Genomic DNA, 25,561 nt, shown 5'->3' with positions numbered 1-25,561 from the left:
CATACACTTTATTCTTCTGAGTCAGTTCTCTCCACAGCTTCTATTCTGCTCGCATGTCTAGCTCCTTTCTTGCCTGACTCCTCTCTACATCTTTCTGCTCTTCCCTCTAAGTGCTATCTTGATTCCTTCAACTCAGTTCTGCCCCATCTTGGTCTTTCTCATCTCGTTCTTACCCACCTAGTTCTTCCCTGTCAGGCTCTTCCTCATCTCCCATCTTGTCCTTCTAGTTCTCCATCCACTTCTCCAATCTAGTCCCCCAAGTCTCTGAGGTTCCCAGTTATATACCCATGCGATAACAATGCTCTGGCTAAGGCAAGGTCCCCAGGCTTGAATTCTTATGGGGCATAAAGGCAGATAAGAGTTTTCCTCAGGCAGTGACTGTCAGGGTTTTACAACCCTGGCTCGAAGCAATCCTCTGTTCAGAATGCTAGTGAAGCCAGAGTGGGAAGAGTCAGCAAAGAGCAAGATGAACTCGGGAACAGCTGCTGATGTAAAAGGTCTTGGGCCAATGAGTTGAATGAGCTTTGAGGCGGTGACTCAAATGACGTCAGAAATGACATTTCTATCAGACACTGTGCTGCTCCTTGATGGTGGGGATAACTATGACTAGTAAAAAGAGCAGTTTGTAAATGAATGTAACTGGCTCAAATGTAGAGAAAACACAAGCCTTGAGCGCATGCGCTATATTCAGAAGACATGTTAGGAGAAGCAAATAGAAAACAGATGCAAAAAGCAGTCACTAGAAAGGGGGAAGGTCTAAGTTCATTTGCTGAAATGAAGAATTCGGGTTCACCGAAAGATATTAACAGATAGGAACACACACCTCCAAAGGACTCCTACTTAGAGCAGGTAAAAACTCCCGTAAGTCAGTAAGGAAAGGCAGGTGACAACACAGGCACGTGATGGGAGAAGCATGTCACCAAAGTGACGCCCGAGTGTTCAGTAAGTGCATAAAAAGTGCTTCCGTTACCAGAAGATGTTGATAAATTCAACATAGACATCAGCAGCTTCTCTCCAGCAGAAAACGACAATAAGACAAGGCACAGACTGGGAGAGGAGAGAGCTACAAAAGTAGGGACCTAGAACCTTCAAGGAACTTGAAAACAGGAAAACCCAAATGGGACACCATACTTCATTACCACCAGACTGGTAAAAATGAAGAGATGCCAAGAGCAGGAAGCAAGAGGAACTCATACACACTCTGGTAGGAGTGGAGACTACCTTTGAGGCATTCACATCAGTCTTCCTTGTCCGCTTCATTATTTCTTCAACCCTCTATTCAAAGGGAAATAAAAATGAAAATGTAAAAGAGATTTTAAAAAATAGTGGCCCTGAAGCAGGTGATTACCCCATTTTATAGCAAGCAATGCCTGTAATTGTCCCCAAGCCACAGACTTAACAAAAGTCTTGGGGCAGCAGCTGGGTTCCTCTTTTGTCCCGATTGCAGCCATAAAATGCTGTGAATGGCGGCAATTGTTCTTCTACACAACACCAACACCCAAATGGCAATTCCGTGTTCCCATTTTCACACAGACTAAACATATGATTGCAAAGCAATTAGAACTCTTAGTCCACGGCGGGCGAGGCAAACATTAACAATGCACTTCAATGATGTTATGGTTCTAAGAGATCTTGTCCCTAAACCAACCGAAGATGGAGGACGATGTTCTCTAGGGAGGGCTAAGAATTCTACCCACTGCATAAGGTGAGGGGAGCTGTGGTTTGCTGGCTGCCTCAGAGTGACAGAGACCTGGCAGTAGCCCGGCCTCGGCAGGGACTTCTACATGAACCACATGGAGTTACATAAAATGAGGCCCTACCTTACAAACACCAGCCTTTCTAACAGGCCTCCACTCCCCCCCCTCCACCTCCACCCCCACCCCCGTATGTAGTGCCATCTCCTGCCCAGTCTAGAAGAAACTCTAAACTTCCACTAACCTCTGTCAGCCTGGAGTCATTCTGCTAAAGGGAACGCTGGTCCTACAGGTTGGATATATTGAGACTTTGCTATAATGCCATCCATGGGGTACAAATACCACCAGTAAGAGGGTAGCTTCCTATATAGAAGTCAGCACCTTTGGATGGGCAACCACAGTGGGCAGACAGCTGGCAACTAACACACACCTGATTGAGGATTTTCGGAAAAATATGTTGCTAACTTGCACCCAGCTTTAACACAAAGCACATGCAACAGAGAATTACCTTTTTCCTTTCTAATCTTTCTTGCAAATTTTGTAGCATAATCTTTTCCTGTTCCTTCCTTCTTATTTCAGCAAGGTCTTGAGATTTCATCGTGGTGTTGTTCCCTTTCTAGGAAAATTTGTGCCAAAATATCATTAATTTCAAAATATCTGGATGACAAGGAAGTTTTTAGCTGAAAAAAATTAAATAGTTGCAAGCCTGGTAGCCATTTATTACCCATTTTCAAAGCCTTGTTAAAAAGCACAGATTGAGGCTAATGTCTGAAATGCTTCAGACATCAAGGTTACACTTCTGAACATGTGCCTCCTTCCTTACACCAGTGGTTCTCAGCCTTCCTAATGCTGGGGTCCTTTACTGTAGTTCCTCGTGTTGTGGCGACCTCCAACCATAAAATTATTTCCATTGCTACTTCGTTTTGCTAGTTGTGAATTGTAATGTAAATGTGTTTTCTGATGGTCTTAGGCAACCCCCGTGAAAGGATCCTTCGACTCCCAAATAGGTCATGACTCACAGGTTGAGAACCACTGCTTTAAAAGCACGTGTTTTTGAGTTATTAGCACAGCAAGGAGTCAACTTTCTTACATTCCTTAAAAAGCTATGGAAAAATTTGTAAAGGTTCCCTGCCAAGGAATACAAGTAGACACAATCATTTAAGGAGATTACATGTAACCAGTTCTGACGAATGACATCCTGAAACTGGGAATACAGATTGGGCTATGGCCACGTGGGTTTTGGAGACTGCAAAGTAAAAGTGCAGTCCCCCCGAGAATGCTGTCTGCAGTGCAGCAGCCCCCCCCCCCCCCAGAATGCTGTCTGCAGTGCAGCCCCCCCGCCCCCCCCCCGCCCCCCTCCACCCCCGCCCCGAGAATGCTGTCTGCAGTGCAGTGGCCCAGCTGGCTACTCGGCATCACAACTGCACTTTCTAAGCAGGGTCGCTGGTACAGCAGCAGTGGCGAGGCTACAAACCTGGAGCTGTCCTTTCTGCTCTTCCGGTGGCTCGAAATGTCTCAATGCCAGATCTTTTGCTTGCTGCTCATCTTTGCGAGGTGAGAGTTCTGCTGGGACTTCCTCCGCTCTCTCTGCCATACCTTGTGATTTTTTAGCAGCACTGAGGGTATTTAAATAACTTTAGTATTTTTCTTAGAAGCTAGCATATACAGTTTGCAGGAGTATGGAAGCATTTATGGTGAAATTGCTTGAGTATAGTAATACAATACATCTATGGAAGATTTACTATATTTTCTAGGCTTCTTACTATCCAAGAGTTATATGTCACCCTTTTAAATGAGGCCTTCGGGCGTACAAAAGGATTTCTAATAATGACTACTTTACATATGTGCACATATGCAAGAGAGGAATGGTCGAGCTTTAATTATGTTGGTCTTATTTAAATGTGAACGCACCCAAGCTCACCTAGGGATGATGATATGCAATCTGGAGGAGGGTCTAATGGTGTGCCAGTCTTTAGTGCTTTCAAATGCTAATTAGCTCTGCTTGCAGAAGACAAGGAACAGTAATTTCCAAGTTATAAATCTCTTGCTGTTCAAAGTATCTCCTTCCTCTTTTTTCCAAGCAACTGTACTTTAAACACTACTTGGAAATAAAGTCAGTACTATAGTATTCCTTGTCCTCAGTGGACAGGGGTTTACAAGATACAACACAAAATGGGTCTCAAGATGAAATTACGAGAACATTTCAAGTTCAAGTCAACATAGCTCGACTTGAAATGTGTTGTCAGGGACAACCTTCTAGGACTAATTCATTGGCTAAATGGGACTCTGGTGACATGGAGACGAATCTCATTATCTCTCTGTGTCTGTCTGCCCCCATTCCACGTCCCTCTGCCTTTCCAGTGAAGGCAGACAGAAACATCATGCTGTCGTCTGGGTGCTGCCGCTGAGATGGAATCCCGGAAATGATCTTGGTTTCTTTCTACACTGGCCTAGCATACCTTAATGGTGCTGAATGTATGGAGACTGAAAAGGATGTGGGGAGATGTTACCACTCTGCTCAGCCAGTTCTAACACCTTTCCAAGTGTTTTCTACTTTCTTTTTTTATTAATACTTATTTTTTTATGTATATGGTGTTCTATCTGCATGTACACCTGCGTGCCAGAAGAGGACATCAGATTCCATTATAGGTGGCTGTGAGCCACCATGTGGTTGCTGGGAATTGAACTCAGGACCTTTGGAAGAGCTGTCAATGCTCTTAACCACTGAGCCATCTTTCCAGCCCCATGTTTTCTACTTTCTTCCTTCTTTTTTTTTTCCATGGGGAGGGTTAAAACAGGGTTTCTCTGTGTAACAGCCCTGGCACTATTACCACAGTGTTGTGCAACTGTCCTGGATCTCGCTCTGTAGACCAGGCTGGCCTCGAACTCACAGAGATCTGTCTGGTTCTGCCTCCCGAGTGCTGGGATTAAAGGCGTGCGCCACTGCCGCCCGGCTTTTCTTCCTTTCTTTACTTGACTACAAAGCAATGATTGACTTCTCACCAGAGAAAAAGTTAATTGCTATTTTGAAACCTAGAATTTGAGGGCAAAACTTCCAAGTGTGGACTCCCACCAAGTTCAAGGCTAGAAAGGACGATTCAGTGATCACCTTTGCTTCGTCTCTTTCTGGACTCCCTCACTCTCCTTGTTGCCTGTTTGTTCAAAAGCAGCATGGTGCGTCTCTACGGAAACTTTCATGGCCGCTTCACTGCTTGGCATACTTCTATTGCCAGATTCTAGTTTAAAGAAACATGTGAAACAGTTGGTTAGGGAACCTATTTCTTCTCAACCCCGCGAAGAAATAAATGAGACTCCCCCAAACATTAAAAAAAATGAGCACAGACCAAAATTAATCACATGCTAATTAGGGGAATTGTTCAAAACGCCAACTCCTCCCTAGCAAAAGAATTAGCATGTTGTCTCTTTCAAACAAGTGCATATTCAAATACTCAAAATGCAATGATCTGTTTCTACTTCAGCCTACCTATTTAGAGAGGTAAATCAAGGACTCTATGCCTGATCCAAATGAAGAGTAAAAATCTCAAATACTCAACCAATCAAATAATATCTGGTATATGTGTGGAATTTGTGTATCATTTTTATTGCTGTCTACCTGAACTTTGACAACTCTATATACAAGTGGTTATCATACAGTGGTAACTATAAGTAACAAAAGAAGCCAAGACTATCATTAAAATAAGATATATTTTACATGTATCTATCTATCTGTCTGTCTCTGTCTGTCTCTGTCTGTCTCTGTCTCTCTCTCTCTCTCTCTCTCTCTCTCTCTCTCTCTCTCTCTGTACACACACACACACACACACACACACACACTCTCACTATTTACTGTCCTGGAACTCACTCTGTAGACCAGGCCAGCCTTGAACTCACAGAGTTCTGCTTCTGCCTCCCAAGTGCTGGAATTAAAGGCATGCACCACCATGCCTGTCTCAACATGGAGGCATATTATAATATTAAGTTTATATAACTATTGTTTTAGATAAATTATGTAGAAATGAAAATTTCTAGACACTAAGAATGATTAACTCATAATAAAAAGATCATTTGATACAGAGAATTAATTGGAATTTCTTTTTTTTTTTTTTCCAAGACAGGGTTTCTCTTGTGTAGCTTTGCGCCTTTCCTGGAACTCACTTGGTAGCCCAGGCTAGCCTCGAACTCACAGAGATCCTCCTGGCTCTGCCTCCCGAGTGCTGGGATTAAAGGCGTGCGCCACCACCGCCCAGCTGGAATTTCTTATAAAAGCTGAATTCCCAGTACATTTGAGACCAAGTAGCATTGACATGTGTAAAAATGCATGTTACAGGAAAGTAACAGTGTGAACATGCATACAACACAAATCAGGACATGCCACATACCATGTATGTATATGGAAACTGGCCTGTATCTGATGAAAACTTATTTAACCACATGTAGCTAAACTCGTGAAGAAAAGCTAATATCCAAGCTGGAATGGCCCACAAGGATCATAGACCAACCCTCTCATCCAACTTATGCTTCTAACAATGGTTCTAAAAATGAAATTTCCAAGCAGAGGGGTGAGTAAGCAGAAGTATTCCACTGGACCAGTGTTTGGTTAATTCTCTTTATCTAAAAGAAAGACCACTCCCCGAAGTCCTGTTACATACAGAATAAAATTGTGATGATTCTCAAGTACTTCAAGATTTTCTGTGTTGCTAAAATTAATTTCTTAGGGAAAGAATTTACCTGTGTTGATCATACGCTTTTGGACAATTTCTTTTTTCTTTGTTATCATACTTAATGCATTTGGCACATACAGGATATTCTGAACTGGGGTTACTTTATACAATAGAGAAGTCTTCGCTGATAGTCTTGAGACTGGTAGAGGAGATGGAGGTCGGATCTTTTGATTCTGCCTGCTGAGAAAAAGTAACAAATGTTTGCTGATTACTTTTTAGTATATAATTATAAGCAATGCAACGCATTGATACTGTAAGATAATTATAAACTGGAAATTTTTGTAATGGAGAACTAAAGCTACTTCACTTTTCCCATTTGCAATTGTTTACCTTGCATTCTATATTATTTCATTTAGGAAACACTGATATGACATTTGTTCCAGTAAAATGCCTTTCAGAAATAACTGCAAATAGGTTACTTACACAGCCTTCATGGGAGAAGGTGGGCGCCACCCAAGTGTGGGGGATGATGGCCATCTGTAACATGGTATATGGGATGGTAGCTGTTTCTTGGTGGTAAGGTTTATGCTTCTTTTGCCCACTTCTAGGTTCTGAACATACCAATTCAATAAGATAAAAAAGTTAATAGCAATTATTATACTATACCTTTCTTTTCATAAGAAAATATTCTGAATAAAATAGTCATAGTCCCTGAAACCTCCAATTTTCTTTTAATTCATGAAAATTAGATATGTTTTTTTTTAGGCTATGAAGTTACACAATGTGAGTATATCACAGAAATAAATTTTTAAAATCTTCTACTTCAAAATCTAATTCCATTTCTAGACCTCACTGGATGGTCCAGAACACTCCTGAAAAACCTTTTTCCTCCAAGTATTTCACATTAACTGCTTTACAAATCTCTGGAGTCTCTCCTTTGAGCCTTGGGAGGTGTTTTCATGTCATGGGAGGTGTTCTCATGTCATGGGAGGCATTTCTCCACTTGCCTGAGGTGAAACTTCCATCAACATCTCAAGGAGTGCTTCCACACTCACCGTGCCTAGGCCGTGCTTCCTCCCACACTCACCTTGGGTGGCGAGGCTTCAACATTCATCCCATGCCGTGCTTCCACACTTGTCTCAAGGTTAAATTCCCCGCTGCTCTTAGGAGATGTTTCTAGATTTCCTTCTGAGGCCACAGCACTTGCTGAGTCCGTACTTAATTCTGGTGAGGTATCTGTGCTTGCCTCAGGTGAGGCATCCATGCTGACAACAGGAGATATTTCCACACTCACAAAGGAGGATGATCCGGTACTCAGGACAGGGGATGAATCCTCACTCACAACGGGGGATGGTTCAACACTTGAGGAGGCATCCACATTCACTGTGGGTAGTTCTTCAACATTTGATTCCGGGTGCCTTGTTGAGTTCACATCAGCGAGTACTTCTTCGTTATTCACCTTGGGAGAAACATCCACCTTAACTTCAGAGATGTCCTCCAGGTTCTGGAATGTTATTTCCACATTCGCCTTAGATGGTTCTTCCAAGTTTGCCTGAGAGGGTACTTTCACGCTCATCCTGGGTAGGGTTTCTGCATTCACCTTTGCTGGTCTTTCCACATCTTCCTTGAGAGGTGTTTCGACTTTCTTTGTGGGTGTTACTTCTAATTTTGCTGGAACTGGCATTTTCACTGATGATTTACAGAACATTGTGGAAGACTTTAGCTCATCACTGGTAAACATTGGTACAGTCACATAGCGGAAAACGTATTTGGTCATTCCTATAAGTGAATGAGAAAAGAGTAAAATTCCATTGAAATGTAGTAATCTGACTAGCTAAAAACACTCCATGTGCACAGTATGAGAAACGAAGGGCTGTTTAATAGGAAGCACAGGAATTTCACACACTGTAGGAACTGCTCAGTGAAATGTACCATTAACAGAACCATCAGAAATTTAGTATTTCAGAAGCAACATCAACAACAGAGGTCCTGTAAGCACAGGGCTTCACTACAAATGAAAATAAACTGGCGCTGTAAAACGAATACTTGCAGCAAAACATTGTATTTCAAAATCTCAACCACATTTTTAAATGCTTTATTTATTTTTATTGTATGTGTGAGTGTTTGCCTGCATGCCTGGTGCCCTCAGAGGCCAGAAGAGGAAGATGGATCCGCTAGAACTGGATTTGCAGACAGTTGTGAGCTGCCATGTGGATGCTGGGAACAAAACCTGGGGCCTCTGGAAGAGCAGCAACTGTTCTTAACTGTTGAGCCAGGCCTAGAGAGCTCAGTGACCATTATAGGTAATTATACAAAATACTCCACACTTGATTGTTTTAGAACAGAATTAACAGGCTGGTTGGTGGTGGCACACGCCTTTAATCTCAGCACTCGGGAGGCAGAGGCAGGCGGATCTCTGGGAGTTTGAGGCCAGCCTGGTCTACAGAGCGAGTTCCAGGAAAGACACAAAGCTACAGAGAGAAACCCTGTCTCAAAAAACCAAAAAAAAAAAAAAAAAAAAAGAAAGAAAAAAGGAGAAAGAAATGTATATGAGCAAGGCAGGGGGAAACAGTATTCCTTTGTGGTTTCTGCTCCAAGCTCCAGCCTGAGTTCCTGCCTTGGCTTCCCTCAACGATGGGGTACAAACTCTAAGTCCAACAACCCTTTTTTCCCTAGGATGCTTTTGCTTAGTGTCTTATCATAGCAACAAAGAAGCAAACCAACACAGTATGAAACAATACAAGAGGAACATGAAAGGAAAATGGTAGACAGAGAAAAGCTGTCAGAAAGAAATCACTTTAAAGCCAAGTGGTAGTGGTGGTGCACTCGGGATGCAGAGGCAGGCGGATCTCTGAGAGTTCGAGGCCAGTATGGTCTACAGAGCGAGATCCAAGACAGCCAGGGTTGTTATACAGAGAAACCCTGTCTCAAAAAAAAAAAAAAAAAAAAAAAAAAAGAGAGAGAGAGAAATCACTTTAAGAGGCTAGGCATAAGAGCTGATGCCTGGAATGTCAGTTCTCAGGAGACTGAGTCAGTAGGATTGCTATAAGGTTAAGGCCATTCTGGAGTACACCAGGACTACAATGTGAGATCTATAAAATAAGAGGCACTGGGGAGTGGTGTGTGTGGGGGACTTTGAGATGGCTCAGTGGGTAAAGACACTTGGCACTAAGCCTAAAGACTTGAGTTCAGTCCCTGGAACCCACATGGTAAAGTCGACTCCCACAAATTGTCCTCTGACCTTCACACACACATTGTAGCTTGTGTGCACATGTATATGTACATATATACAAACAATCAATAAATATAAAAATAAAAACTTAAAGAAATATTTCAATAATTATGATTTTTGTGTAAAAATCAGTAGTAAGAACAGAAAGTCGGGGGCTGGAGAGATGGCCCAGAGGTTAAGAGCACTGGCTGCTCTTCTAGAGGTTCTGAGTTCAATTCTCAGCAACTACATGGTAGCTCACAACCATCTGTAATGAGATCTGGTGCCCTCTTCTGGTGTGCAGGGGCACATGCAGATAGAGCACTGTATACAAGAAATAAATAAAACTTAAAAAAAGAAAGAAAAGAACAGAAAGGCAGTCTGGAGAGATGGCTCAGCAGTTTAAGAGCACTGACTGCTCTTTCCAGAGGACCCGGGTTCAATTCCTAGCGCCCACATGGCAGTTAACAACTGTCTGTAACTCTAAGATCTGATATCCTCACACAGGCAAATAAAATAAAATAAAATAAAATAAAATGCACATAAAATAAAAATGAATTTTAAAAAAGGCAACATTAGCCAGGCGGTGGTGGCGTACGCCTTTAATCCTAGCACTTGGGAGGCAGAGGCAGGCCGATCTCTGTGAGTTCGAGGCCAGCCTGGGCTACAGAGCGAGTTCCAGAACAGGCTCTAAAGCTACAAAGAGAAACCCTGTCTTGAAAAACCAAAAAAAAAAAAAAAGGCAACAGATTAAAGCTTTGTTTAAAATTGGGCCAATCTTTATAATTTCCAAATGAAAATTCATAATGTTTGAAATGAATCAAAAAAGCAGTCCTTCGGTACAAATCAAATCCAATTATAATAAAATTAATTTATTTCTTCAGCTTTATTCTAGACTCTATCATATGCCAGGAATTATGTACCTTATGGAAAGATAAAATTCTTTTTTTCTTACCATAGTACATTCTTTTAGTTCAAGAAGGGATAGTTTGGCTTGCAGTTTCTTTAATGACTTTTTAAGTTTCTTTTGAGACTAGAGGATAATTGCATCATTTCCTCCTTCCGTTTCTTCCCTCCAAACCTCCCCATGTCCCCCCTCCCTTCCTCGCTCTTTCAGATCCATGACCTCTCTTTTCATTAATTGTTGGTACATGCACATATACACATGTTCCTAAATATAATCTGCTCACTTTGTATAATGATACTCACATGTCTGTTTTCTTGAATGACTTTTTAAGCAACATAAAAACTGAGCTAAATATATTTCGTTCAACCAGTACTTAAGATCCATACTTTACTCACCAGGCGTGTTGTCCACGTGTTCCAGAGCAACATTGGAATGCAATTGGTTGTCTTTTCTATTCAGAGAGGAACTTCGTTTACTCTCTGTTTTTCCTAAATATGAAGTGCAAAGGAATGTTACTTTCCTAGAGACTAAGATTTCAAGAATGACTCACTCATTTTATTAAACAGTTTAAAATTCTTTTCAACTCTTGCTTGTAAGAATTTATTTAATTTCAAATATTATGTAGTTTACAACCCCAAACTTAAAAAATTTACTCATTATTGTAGTTGAGGTGGAAATAAAATAACTTAGAAAATTATGACAATTGCCGGGCGGTGGTGGTGCACGCCTTTAATCCCAGCACTCAGGTGGATCTCTGTGAGTTTGAGGCCAGCCTGGTCTACAGAGTGGGTTCCAGGACAGGCACAAAGCTACACAGAGAAACCATGTCTCGGAAAAAAAAAAATCATTAGCCAGGAGGTTGTGGTGTACACCTTTAGTTCCAGCACTCAGGAGGCAGAAGCAGGTGGATCTCTGTGAGTTTGAGGCCAGCCTGGTCTATACAGTGAGTTCTAGGAAAGCTAGGGCTATTACATAGAGGAACCCTGTCTCAAAAACTAAACAAAATGAAAATGATAAAAATTAATAGGGGGGCTGGAGAGATGGCTCAGAGGTTAAGAGCACTGACTGATCTTCCAGAGGTCTTGAGTTCAATTCCCAGCAACCACATGGTGGCTCACAACCATCTGTAATGAGATCTGGTGCCCTCTTCTGGCGTGCAGACATATATACAAACAGAACACTGTATACATAATAATAAATAAATAAAAAAAAAAAAAAAAAATTAATAGGGAAGATGCCTAATGTTGACGCCACCCATCTTCCTAAATTGTGAATATGTAATCTTTAGTTTTAGACACAATCCACAATGGTTTCTAAGTATAATGGATAATTTAATTATAACTATTTTTAAACCAAAAACCATTTATATTTGCTATAGATGTCACAAGGTAACAAAACTGTTTATAAGAGAAAACAATTGGCTTTATGTAAGTACTTCCCATTTTATCTGAAAGATTCTAGCTCAGGATACTGAGGGGTAGCCATTTAAACGAGAATTCCTTTTCTTTAAGACTTGTAAAATAAAGTACACATTAACACTATTGTGCCACATGAAATTCCTTGAATTGATAATGTGATGAGCATAGCCCCAGAGTTGTAAGCCAATCAGTCATGTGACTTTGTCATGTACTCTTTTCATTGACATACTTCAAGAAATAATAATCAGCTTCTGCCTTGCCAGTGCTGGACTTACGAGGGCATACTAACAGACTTGGATTATTATTATTATTTTTTTTATGTTTATTTATTTGTGGGTAGTGGGTGGGACGTGCCACTATGCCCACATGTCAGAGGACCACCGTGGGAGTCGGGTCTCTCCTACCCTGTTGGTCCAGGGGATTGAACTCAGGTCGTCAGGTCGTCAGGCTTGGCAGCAAGCTCCTCCTATACCTACTGAGCCATCCCACCAACCCATTTAGTGTTTTTTTTTTTTTTTTTTAAGATTTATTTATCATGTATACAGAAGAGGGCGCCAGATCTGATTACAGATGGTTGTGAGCCACCATGTGGTTGCTGGGAATTGAACTCAGGACCTCTGGAAGCGCAGTCGGTGCTCTTAACCTCTGAGCCATCTCTCCAGCCCCGACTTGGATTATTTTTAAGTGGGTTCTGGAGAGCAAAGTCGGGTCTTAAAGCTTGCAAGGTAAGTGCTTTACTGACTGACCTATTTCTCCGGCCTTGGCCTGAGTTCATTACCAAATGAACAAACAAAAACAACAAGGATTGGCTAAGCTGACTTTGTATTTGTCATTTTGGTGTTGATTGTAAATTTAGGACATAAGGAGTAGAATATGTTGCAGATACAGCCATCTACTAATAACTGACAGTTAAAAATGGACATTAATGAACTTAAATTTAGCAACTATTGCCAGGTGGTGGTGGTGCATGCCTTTAATCCCAGCACTCGGGAGAGAGAGGCAGGCGGATCTCTGAGTTCGAGGCCAGCCTGGTCTACTGGACAGTCAGGACTACACAGAGAAACCCTGTCTGGAAACCCCGCCTCCCCCAAATGAACAACTAACTATATTACTTACCAGATTTGTCAATGTTGGTCGCACCGCCCTCCCACGACCACCTTTTCTGTCGTTGGTCGACACGATTGCATCGCTCCATTGTACGAGACACAACAGCCTTGAATTTCTCCTGTTTAAAATAAAAATGCCAGGCCATTTTATGTGGCCATTATATTACCACTAACTATTGTTTCTAAAACTAATCCCATCAGTGCATTTCTTTTTCAAGTAGGTGAAAGTCTAAACGAATTGGAGACAAGTTTTAATTTCATCAATGAATACCAGGGCTATCCCTGAATTATTAGTTTTTTATTTTGTGGATACTACATCAAGAAATTGGCCATGCTTCCCTTTTCGCTTTTTCTCATTAGGAAACTCAGAGGCAGACTTCTGCAGCCAATGGACACAGCCTGGGTGGTGTACTTTTAGGCATGCTAATCATACCTCTACTGCACTGTTTGCCCACCTCAGCTTTCACTTCCGCTGGCTGCCCTTAGTCACGTATTTCACCACATAGTATGGTTTATTTTGTAGTTACCCTTTTTTGGTATATGGAAAGAAACAGGAAAAGGTGATATGCTTATGTCAAATCTATGCCAAAGTTATTTTTATCTATGATGTTCATATCTATAAGAGTTTAAATCCTGGTGCTCAGTAAGAATTTTTTTTAAGGCGAGTAGTGTGTTTATCTTGACCTCACCTGCAACCTGAACTGGTCAGGATAACAGCTACACAAATCACATGCCACACTGTGGTAGATTAAGTACAAGTTTAGGGATGAGTTCTTTGCTTGGCGATTTCTCATTCCTGTACTATAATATACTATGGACTGTGTTCCAGCCAGCAAATCAACTTCAGGGCCAGAGGTTTCCTATTATTTCCTAGTAGCAACTGTTACAGAAGAACATCTTTACAGTGCCTGCCCTGTTCCTCTTAGGCCAAAGAGAAACCTGTTAACCTCCTTGCAATGAATGTCCATGTACCAGGCTGTGGGCCAGGCCTCACCCCACCAGCTCTTTGGAGTGGATGCCCTTTGCCTTTTCTCCCGCCATGTCTCTGGTTCCCCTTCTGTCTACACTGATATTTGCTTCTGTTCCGTTCTGTGTTTTCTCTCTCAACTTCCTCTTTTACTAAGATGGACTGTCTCTGTCCACCAGGAACCCTCTCTCACTTGGTATTGTTCCTATTCTATGTTTGTTAATTCTCAAAACTGTAATGATTTGTACTCTCTCAGGGAATCACAGGATTCGGTAAGTTGGAGAAATCGGCCTGCCAGATGGGACCTGTGAGAGGTGGGGTGGTAGGTTTGGGGTCTTTATGCAGCTGCTAGAGAACAGTTTTGAGCTGACCCAAGCCAATGTACGCTGTGAATTGCATTCTAAAGGCCAACAGAGTTCCGTTTCTGGACCTCCACACCTCCTCTTTCCTCCCTGAAATTACTCTTGAAGCACTTGGACTGAGGAGGGTAAGGAAAATGGAAAAAAAAATAGGAAAAACTGAGGCCGTTCCCTTCCTCTCTCCAGGGCCAGTAAATGCAGACAAGGCTAAGCAGCAGTTGAGCTGCACACTAAGCGGGCAGACTCGGACGATGCCTACTTTGTCTTCCGCCTGCTTCTGTTTTCTTTTTTCTTCTGCAGATACTCGGCGTCGTTCGTCCTTTTCCTTCTGTTCTCTCAGTTTGCGGTGTCTTTCTTCCAACTGTTTCTCGTACTGTACCTTAGCCTTTTGTTCCTTCTCAAGCAGCTGTTTCTCCTTGTTGGCTGAAACAGTCCAGGCACATTTTCATGGTGGTAAAGCCAAGCAAAGTTTTCAACGTTAAACACAAAGAAGGAAAAATGTCACTCTATCTCATTATCATTCTTAGAGAACATAGCCTGGTCCAGTAAATAACACGGACAGTTCATGTGTGTAAATACATATGGCCACTAAAGAATCACTTTTCACAAGGTGTTCACTGTACTGGGAAGAACTGGCATTTCTAAGCCAGATGACTCTTGGCCTATCCAAACTAAAATTCTAAAGCAGGAAGAAATGTTTTCTTTCATGTGGTATTTTGCTAGTTGGAGCTAAGATCAAACTGTATCAGAAAAACATGCTGTGTTTTAAAACATAAATTAAAGAACACATGGGCTGAATCTATATTTTGCTTCATTCTACTCTGAAACTTCTTTCAAAGTCCTCATCTCTCCAGATACTGTTAAAGAAGTGGGCGCTGCAGGAATAGACTTAGAAGTCGACTCAAGCTGGAAGGGCATGCTTTACTATATTCAGGGTTTCTGACTCCAACCAGAGGATCTTATCTGTGCAATTATCAAATATCCTCCCTAACATCACCACTGCAACGAAGATCATTTATAACATTCCATTTGCATAAATTTGAGCATTTATTCCGTGAGTTGATTTAGATCAAAGAAGAAATACATATAATTACAAAGCATGCTCCCAAGTTGTAGGAAGTCTTCATTTATACCAAGTCCCATTTTCACTGAAACCCCATCCTGCTTGTTTCCACAATTGTTGAAGGAAATTCCAGGCCTCAGTTTTCAGATAACTGAAGCTACTCCTTCAAAATTAAATAATCTGGTCACAGGTTCTTCATGAGCCTTCTTAATGTGGATTGGTAAATGGACTTAATTTCATATAATATTTTACATAAAATTACAATGTATCATATAAACAGATTAAGCAAAGTGATTAAAACCAAGTCAGAAATATATAACATATACATAAAGGGAAATGTGACATAAAGGGAAATGTAACATACATACCCTCTTGTTGACGTTTCCTCTCTTCTCTGCGTTCTTTGGCTAATTGCTGTTTGATATCATTTTTAAGGACAGAACCATCTAAAACTACACAAAAATAATTACCCATTAGTATTATATTAATTCTATGTATTTATTATTTATGTTTTCTGATACAAGGTTTCTCTATGTAACAGTCCTGGCTGTCCTGTAGATCAGGCTGGCCTCGAGCTCACAGAGCCCCCCTCTGCCTCCCGAGTGCTGGGATTAAAGGTGTGCACCACCACCACCCGACTTATGATATCAAATTTGAAAGCTACAGCAGTGATATATCAAGACATTATTGAAAGTATACCAGGTGTACATGACGATCTCTTAGTAGTAACTGCAGAAGAATTAATACCACGTTTACGTCGCCGTTCTTCGGCTAGTTCTTGAGCCATGGCAGCTAGAACACAGAGAAATAAGGAAAAGGCATTAGCTACTAATGGTTAGTACAAAGACAGCAACCCACAACCATTTGTCATTGATGGTAAAAGGTCAGATCATTTCTGTGAGGTAAAAACATTACTGCTTAATCTTGGTCAACCAAAGATTGGGCCGGGCGGTGGTGGCGCACGCCTTTAATCCCAGCACTCGGGAGGCAGAGCCAGGTGGATCTCTGTAAGTTTGAGGCCAGCCTGGGCTACAGAGAGAGATCTAGGACAGGCACCAAAGCTACACAGAGAAACCCTGTCTTGAAAAACAATAAATAAATAAATAAATAAATAAATAAATAAATAAATAAATAAATAAATAAATAAATAAAAATAAAAGACTGGGAAGTGTGTGGTATTTGTGGACATGAAGACAGTTCCAGTTGTGGATGGCAGGGGAGCACAAGAGCAGGTAGATGAGTAAGAAAGTCAGTGACGAACAGCTGTTTAAAATGTCAGACAAAATGCTACACCATTTTTTTTTTAAGAGTTTGCAAGAAATTGAGGGGGAAAAGTTTTGTCAAAATAAATGAAGATTTTGGACTGGAGAGGAGACTCTGTGGTTCTGAGCACTGCTCTCGCAGAGGACTCAGGTTCAGTTTTCAGCACGTACTTGGCATCTGATATGTCTTAAACTCACAGTTCCAGGGACCCTGATGCCCTCTTCTGGCCTTCACAGGCACTGCATGCCAATAGGGTATTTACATACACTAGGCAAAACATTCACACACATAAAATCAAAATCTTTTAAAAATTAAGAATGTATAGACTCAAATGTAGAAGCAATGTACTAACAATTAGATACTCAGAGATTGAGCCAAATATTATAAGACATTTATAAATTCCCCATATCAGGTACTTTCTAGGCTATTTGTACACTAGTTACCCAAGTGGCTTTCAAAACAAGACTGAACCCCCTTAGGGAGTGGGACTCAAGCACTTGGAACTGTTTACAAAGTAGCTCTTTTTCTTCTTCCTTTCTTCCTTTCTTCCTTCCTTCCTTCCTTCCTCCCTTCCTTCCTGTGGTGGTTGAGATAGAACTCCTGGCCTCTAATATGCTAAGCAATGTACCCTTCCCCGTGAAGGCACACCTGCATGCCCCCTAAGGCTCTATTCTAATGCATTGTGAAGATGCAAGGACAGCCAATGTTAAGGTTTAAAACATGTAAGGCAAATACATATAAATTATACCAGATATATATGCCTTCTGTTGACATGCAGAAAAGTGGTCAGTAAACATCAATAAGGTGGTATGTAAATTGAGGGAAAGAAAGAAAAAATATAATGTACATTTAGACAGAGTCTAGAGGATTCCTGAACCTTGAATTCCATGGATGATTGCATCTAAAATTCCCCGCAATCCTGGGCAAGGGCCTGGATGGAGAACACTGAAAATTGTTTTGGGTTTTTTTGTTTGTTTACTTTTGTTTTTCCTAACTCTTTGAGGCAGGGTTTCTGTGTTTCCGTGTGTAGCCTTGGTTGCCCTGGAACTTGCTCTGTAGATCAGGCTGGCCTTGAATTCACAGAGATGCGCCTGCCTCTACCTCCCAATTCTGGGACTGAAGGCGTCCACCACCACTGCCAGGCTTAGTTTTTACCTTTGTGCAAAGGCACAGCAAATATGCTCCAGGTCATACCTCAAGTCTGGTTATTAACTATTGAGAGATTCATAACAGTTCAAAATAGACAGCTCAAATAATTGAGGTGCTAGAGGGATTGCCCCAGTGCTCACAGAATGAATGGTTTCTGATGTTGGCTGCATTGGAGAAAAGCTACCTGGGACTCATTTTAAGAGGTAACTTTGAAAATGACCCTGAGATTGCTACCCCAGGGATCATAATTTCAAAAAAGAAAAAGGATTTGTTTGTAAGCCCTAGAGACCTAACAGCTCAGATAAACTATAACCTAGTTAAACTTAAAGATTTGATTCTTCTCTGCTTTACTCAACTATTATTATTATTTTTGTGAACACATTATTTCTGAGTAGCATACTAGCACAAATTCTTTTCAATCTGTTCTCTAAAGAAGAAAATGTTTTTTAAAACTTTCTTTGGTCTGCAACAATTGATTCCAGGAGAAGAAATGGCTACTGAAAGCTTACAGATAAAGGCTGGTGAGAAACTGCTGTAATCTTTTATGCCCAGCAGCTACAATGGTTAAGAGCACATTTCCTCCAGAGTGCTGGGAGGCAAAACCAGGCAGATCACTGTGAGTTCAAGGCCAGCCTGGGCTACAGAGTGAGTTCCAGGAAAGGCGCAAAGCTACATACACAGAGAAACCCTGTCTCGAAAAAACCAAAAAACAAACAAAAGGAAAAAAAAAAAGAAAAGAGAAAAGAAAAAAAAAAAAGAAAAAAAAAAGAGCGCATTTCCAAGCAGACTGTCCCATTCTAAATATTAACACAAATACCAGCCTGTCCAATACAACACACATTCAAGCTGTGGAAGCTGCCCAGGATTTCTGAGTCTGGGATTCTGGCTGCTAGACTAACTTTAAGGTTTCTCCAGCTCTAAGACGCTGATAATCTGGCTCTCAGCCTCAGTAGCTTTGCCTGCATTTTTTTTATAGGAGCCTGTCTTTGAGTAAGCTGTACTCAACTGAGAAACCATGTGTGGATTTAAACAAACAAGAAGGGAAAAGCGACAAGTTAGTTACAAAGTTTTATGTGCTCATAGGGCTGAACAGTTTTAATTTAAAACAATTGTGTAGAAAATATGAAATGTGTTCTGATAAAATTAGTTCTTCAGTACATAGCATTAGCCTACTACAATTCGGAGAAAACCCATTAAGTGCATGTATGTTCATCTAATGAGTGTTAATCCATACATAAATACATTTATAAAATGTATGTATGCAAATGGCACTGTGCACCCCACAGAGGTTGTTTAGGACACCCTTTTAATTCATGCAGTCAAGGTTCTAGCAGGCGATGAAATTGACCTTTTGGCAAAAACGTTTCACTTGACTTTACTCCTTTACTCCTACAGAAAAGGCTGAGACCAGGAGGGCAGTTCAACTGGTGTACTATGCAAATCCAACCTAATGTACAAGAGGCAGCTAGCATGTAAACAACGGATCAGGATTTAACAACCTTAAATCCCCCCTCTTTTGCATGGCTTAAAGCTTTTTAAGTTTGAAGCGCTGTAAATGCAAACAACTGCCTCATAAGTTTAGCTATTTTCTAACATTTAATAAACAATGTTAGGGGGTATCAGACCACAGCTCCTTCAATATATTGGAATACATGCTAGCTAATTTCCATTACTTTACACTAATACCAGGGAGCTATAAATGTCAATAAACAACATAGCAATTGATTGCAAACTCTCTAGAGTCTACAATAAACTAGAGGCTCAAGGAATATTACTTTGCCCCTATGGAGTGGTAAAAGTGTACTTGCTTCTGACACTTTTGAAAAGTTGATTCAAAGTGTTCTTCAGTAACATACGGTCTTCGAATCTTAGCCAATCTAAATTAATTTTTTAATTACAATTTAAAACTCCCTAAAGATTTCAATAGCAATCAAAACCATTTTATTCACAGGCATATCTGAGGAAACTGGACTGTTAGCAAGCCGAAAGCAACCAGCAAGAAATACTACCTCCTCACACAATTTCCTGAATTAAGCAGGTGCGGCCAAAATTGGTAAGAGTAACACACCCCCGCCAGCTTTTTATTTTCTCCCCTAGACGGGAAAAGTTTTGATTATAGGACCTGTTGAGGAGAAAGCATTGCTAGGTGTAGATTCTCATTCTGTTCAGGCTAGGGACAGTCACGTGCTATTGCAGAGCAACTTTGCAGAGAATCAAGTCTCTTCCCAACTTCCTAAGCCCTAAGTCCCAGTTCCCTCCTCCCTTGACCTTGACATGGAAAGTACCAATATCCTGGGATACTGGGAAACCCCAAACTTCCTGATCCTGGCAGGGCCACTCCGACTGCAGCGATGCCCCAGCACGCAACAGCGCCCACTCATCCCTGCGTGTTCCTGCAATTGCGCGGGTGTCACTGGTCTCTGATGGCAGGCAGGGCTGAAGCCCGGGTTCGATGGCACCCGTCAGGCAGGAGCCTTTGGGCCGTTGACAGCACTGACCAACCGTTTCTCTTCTATGTCCCCGGCCTCCGGTCTTTCCAGTACCATCCCAGGGTGTTCAGGGAGATGAGGGGACCACAGACCACATAGGACGAGGGGACTGCCCACAGAAAAGTTGCCCAGCCACGCCATTCTGCTGGTCCCTGGGGCTACAGTAACCGCACTGCCCCCATGGGGGCTGCTATCCCCCTGAGGGCTTCCCAGCCCACTCACCCAAGCGTTCGCGTAGACTCCTCAAAGATGTGTTGCCACTGATACCCGCAAAAGCGGGGTCCGCCATCTTCGGAGCGGAGTTGAGAACCACTGGTGGTTCTTGGGCGGCAAGGCGCAGGCGCCGCCTCTGCCTCTGCCGGGGCCCTCGCTGGGACCCCGGGGGGCGGGGCGGGGCGGGGCTCGCGGAGTCCCCGCACTGCCCTGAGACCCTCAATTTTGGTAGCATTAGCACTCACATGCTGGGTCGCTACACCGACTGACTGGCCAGCGACTAACTTTAAAGAAACCGTTTCTTATATTCCAGGCTCTATAGTGATGCGTTCTGGACACCAGCCAATCAGCTGCCTACTTAGCCATTGAACATTCCTTTCCTTTTATCACCTCTACCTAGGAATGTTATAACATTCCATATATCCCCATCCTTAAGTTCATTTGGATCATTTAAAGATCATTTGCCAAGCATCTTCCTGTACTATGAGTTTACTACCTTTGAACACTACATGAAAAGCCCAGTTTTGGGGGCAGAGGGGGTATTAGATAATGTGCCACCTCTCTTAACTAATGTATATGCTGACACTTGGTTGTAGGAAGGCAAGTTATGATTGAGGTAGTGGGTAAGGTGCAAGGGTCTGTAGGATAAGCACTTTGATGAGCTCGCTGAGTCTTCAAATGATGTAGGAGTTATAAACTAAAAAGGGTAATAGTGGGTACCCGTATTTTACTTTGTAACATGACACTTATCACTTATAGTAATACAAAAACTTATTGGTCCCCCTACTATCCTATGACGTATGTACCACTAACTGTCCCCACCATACAGACAAGGAAACTAAAGAGAAAATTAAAATCATTTGTCTAATGTCACACCGTTAGTGACAATATTGGAATTCGGACCCTAAATATCCCACTAGAGTAGCCATGTGTTTTTATTCTTATACATGATAGTTTCATGAGAGTGAAGGAAGAAGAGAAGTGGAGCCGGGCAATGGTGATGCACGCCTTTAATGCCAGCACTTGGGAGGCAGAGGCAGGTGGATCTCTGTGAGTTCAAGGCCAGCCTGGTCTACAAAGCGAGTTCCAGGATAGTCAAGGCTGTTACACAGTGAAACTCTGTCTCAAAAAAAAAAAAAAAAAACATGAATAAATAAATAAATAATAATAAAATTTTAGAGAAGGAAAGAGAAATGGGATCTGGAGTGACGGCTCAGCAGATAAGAATATATACGACTTCACCTCTGGCCTTCAGGAGCACTTGCACTCATATGCACCTTCCCCAACAATACATATAATTTAAAATAAAGAATGAAAAAAATGTAAGTTATAACACACAAAGACATATGATCTCTAAATGTGGTCAAAAGACAAAGAGGCCTCTTCAAAGGACAAAAAACTCAAATGGTCACTAGTCGTTTAAAACAACCATTCGGACTCTTTAGCGTCAACACAAATGACAGTTACCACAAAACAACATGCTTTTCCTCTGAATCTCTCTCTCTCTCCCCCCCTCACATGCGCGCGCGCTCACACACATTCATTCTCTCTCCTTCCCACCCCCACCACACACACACACACACACACACACACACACACACACACACACACACACACACTCATTCATTCTCTCTCCTTCCCACCCCCACCACACACACACACACACACACACACTCATTCATTCTCTCCTTCTCCCTCTCTCTCTCTCTCTCTCTCTCTCTCTCTCTCTCTCTCTCTCTCTCACACACACACACACACACACACACACACTCATTCATTCTCTCTCCTTCCCACCCCCACCACACACACACACACACACACACACACACACACTCATTCATTCTCTCCTTCTCCCTCCTCTCTCTCTCTCTCTCTCTCTCTCTCTCTCTCTCTCTCTCTCACACACACACACACACACACACACACACACACACACACACAACACAAGGTGGACAATAAGTATTGGGGGGATGAAATCAAGTATGGTATTTTGCACTAGATCCATGACGGTAGCCATGATTATCAGTATGGCACACCTATACTGAGGACATTAGTAAAGTACACACATGCACAAATACATACTTCACAGACAGACAATCTGGCCAATCAGGAAAGCATCCTTGTCATTTCTTATTTTTAAATGGTTAAACCCAAATCTAGCAATGAAGGAATTTTCATACAAATATAGGCTGGCATAAAATGCCAATATAAGCCAGGTAGTGGTGGCATCTGCTTTTAATCCCAGTACTCAGGAGGCGGAGGCAGGCGGATCTCTGTGAGTTCAAGGCCAGCCTGGTTTATAAAAAAAAAGCCAATATAACGAAAGACTGCAAAATTAGGGAGTTATTCTTTTTCCTTTTCTTTCTTGTTTGCTTCTTTTCAATTTTTTTAGATTTTCTTATTTTCTTATTTTATGTGCTTCGGTGTTTTGCCTGCATGTATATATATGCAACACATGCATGCCTGGTGCCCACAGAGGTCAAAAGAGGTCACTGGAGTTACAGATGACTGAGTCACCATGTAGGTGCTGAGAATTGAACCCAGGTCCTCTGGAAGAGCAACGCGTGTGTTTAACTGCTGAGTGAGTCATCTCTCCAGCCCAGGTTTACTTTTTTTTTTTTTTAATCTAGAGATTGTCCTTAGCTTAGTTTTCCGTATCACAACTTTGAATTTGGGAATTACATTTAAGGCAGCACAACCCATCCATCATCTTATAGTGTTTATAGCCTCTCAAGGATGCTGGAGCAGGAGGAAAGACATTTGCAAAGAACTTAAAGCAGACAATGTATGAAGAGCTAGTTGGCTAATTAAAATGTATTCTAAGAGGCCACATGGATGAGACATCAGCAGAGTTTGGGGTGGGCAAAGAAGGCTTTAGGAAAAAAGTTGGCACTTTGGTCCTGAGGTTGCCTTTATTGTAGCCCATGGTAGCTGAGTGGGAGAGGGGATCATCTGTGGCCTAATCTCCCCTATTTTCAAACTAATCTAGAGAATCTGGGTTTTTGGATTTTTGTTCTTTTGAGACAGGGTTTCTCTATGTAACAGTCCTGGCTGTGCCAGAACTAGCTCTGTAGATCAGGCTGGCCTTGAACTCACAGATATCTACCTACTTCTGCCTCCCAAGTGCTGGGATTAAACTCGTCTGTCACCATTACCCTGCTGGGAATCTTGATTTTTACTGTAAAAAAAAAATCTTATTATTTTTAAGTATACGTTTATTTTTCTGTGTATGAGGGTTTTACCTGCATGTATGTCTGTGTACCATGTATGTAGTGCTTGCAAAAGACAGAAAGAAGCTATTGGGTCCTTGGGACTAGAGTTACAGACACTTGGTGAGTTGCCATGTCAGTGCTGGGAATTGAACTTGGGTTCTCTGGAAAAGCAGACAGTGCTCTCCAGGCCCCAAATCTCTTATTTTAAAATGATGACATTTACAGTTTTTCAAAACATTACAGGGTACATAAAGTTATCTAATGTTGTAACCGGTGTTTAGAATTTCCAATTATCTCCTTATTCAATGTTTGACTAGAAATCCAAATGAGGTCTTTGTTTCCTTAATTGATATGCCCCTCCCTTTTTTTTACTTCTTGAGGCAGGATCTCACTTTGCAGCCTAGGCTGGCCTTGAACTCGAGATGCTCCTGTTTCTGCCTCTTCAATACTAGGATCATAGCTGTGTGCCAGCATGCACAGCATTGATATGCCTTTTAAGCATCTTTTAATCTATAGGTAACCTTTTGCTCTAACGTCTTTGATAGACTGCTGTGAAATTAAACTTTCATGCATGAGGTAAGTCATTCAATTGTACTTTTACTGCCCACCTACTCTGCCTATAAAGGAGATCTAGAAGCAAGGAAGGAAGCCCTTCCCTCCAGGGTCTGCAAGTCTCAAACTGACTCTAGCTAATGATTCATGTCTTGAGGCTAGAGCAGTTCCCAAAGGAGCCCAAGTATGCTGTACATTTCTCAGAAAAAGATTGGAACTGGAGGCTGCCAGCTTAAGGAGAGCTAAGTTTATTTGGGAGCCAAAAGAGACTCAGAACTGGCAAAGAACCCTGGCAGGGCTTCGCCTTTCTTCCCTGAACTTGGAAAGTGTATATTCCCTTGTGAGAAGAAGAGAACTGGAATCCTGCTAATTTTTGTCTCTTACTTGGCTATTTCTTTCCCTCTAATCTTGCATTAGCAGGAAATACATTCAGAAAACCACAGCCATGATATGCCTAAGAATTGTTATGTTTTTCCCCCAATTAAAGGTGAAGTTTTTAAAAATTGACTTCATATTAAAGAAACATCCAGAAGAACGTACTGACTGACACATTTGCATTGCAGCTGCCACAAGCTCGGCCCTGTCCCGTGACTGGTGAGCTTTACCAGAGATATGGTGGCACTTTCTAGCCATCCTACATCCCTGTTAGCTTCATCTAGCACATCTGGAGTTGGAACCAAGCTCTGCTTTTGCATTCTCTCCTCTTTTATCTCTGCCTCTTGCCCTGAACCAGATGTATAGGAAACACTTCATTCTGGCCTCATCTCTTGCTCCACCTGCCCCCAGGCTCTTGCCTTTGTCCAAATCTAAACCACCTTCCTCCCTATGTTACATACTTCTGGACGTGAAGATTTTCCCCTTGCTTGATGGGAGTCTTATTGCCTCCAGAATTCCAACAGTAACTGTAACCCCTATCTCCAACTGACCCTTCAGATCCCTGTCCTCTTTACATGGATTACCAGGGTGGAGGTTGGGAGCGGGACAATTGCTTTCCAGTTTCAGCTAACTCTCCTTCTGTACCATTGCATTTTAGAAAGGTGCCTGATCTTTCTTGAAATGAGGGGCCGATTTTCATCACCTGAGCTCATCAGGGTGGGAAAAAGAAGTTAGGAGAAGGGGAAGAAGTGGTCATTAGTACCATGAAGGGCAAATGGAAATTAAAAACTCAGAAAAGAAGGGTGTGGCCGAGAGCGAGCTGCTGGAGATGTAGGTAAGTCTTGCACACTTACTAGGAGTTAGCAAATGCTGCATTTGTGGAGTACAGGTCTGATAGGGATTATTTCTCATAATTCATTCA

The 25,561-nt window shown here is 41.9% G+C and overlaps 1 protein-coding gene across 7 annotated transcripts in view; it reads right to left on the bottom strand.

The window, feature by feature from the left end:
* The window catches only part of Map7d3 (MAP7 domain containing 3), a 55,750-nt gene that overhangs the window by 4,063 nt on the left and 26,126 nt on the right, over positions 1-25,561 (bottom strand). For 4 of the 7 annotated variants that reach the window (XM_042269095.2, XM_042269094.2, XM_076561867.1 and 1 more), the window contains 12 exons: positions 16,086-16,178; positions 15,755-15,838; positions 14,583-14,746; positions 13,008-13,116; positions 10,869-10,961; positions 7,443-8,134; positions 6,839-6,966; positions 6,423-6,595; positions 4,804-4,930; positions 3,169-3,310; positions 2,203-2,310; positions 1,222-1,275 (listed from right to left, as the gene is read on the bottom strand). In XM_042269095.2, the coding sequence (XP_042125029.1) occupies positions 1,222-1,275; positions 2,203-2,310; positions 3,169-3,310; positions 4,804-4,930; positions 6,423-6,595; positions 6,839-6,966; positions 7,443-8,134; positions 10,869-10,961; positions 13,008-13,116; positions 14,583-14,746; positions 15,755-15,838; positions 16,086-16,173 (1,962 nt within the window). In that variant the 5' untranslated portion in view covers positions 16,174-16,178. Of the gene's footprint in view, positions 1-1,221; positions 1,276-2,202; positions 2,311-3,168; positions 3,311-4,803; positions 4,931-6,422; positions 6,596-6,838; positions 6,967-7,442; positions 8,135-10,868; positions 10,962-13,007; positions 13,117-14,582; positions 14,747-15,754; positions 15,839-16,085; positions 16,179-20,509; positions 20,762-25,561 lie in introns of those variants that run through there. The other 3 variants (XM_015985600.3, XM_015985599.3, XM_076561868.1) reach the window with 3 other exon arrangements.

Source organism: Peromyscus maniculatus, chromosome X (genome assembly GCF_049852395.1).
Source record: "Peromyscus maniculatus bairdii isolate BWxNUB_F1_BW_parent chromosome X, HU_Pman_BW_mat_3.1, whole genome shotgun sequence".
NCBI lineage: Eukaryota > Metazoa > Chordata > Mammalia > Rodentia > Cricetidae > Peromyscus > Peromyscus maniculatus.
The sequence above is the reverse complement of the archived record's forward strand: the minus strand, read 5'-3'. Positions and strand labels throughout refer to the sequence as shown.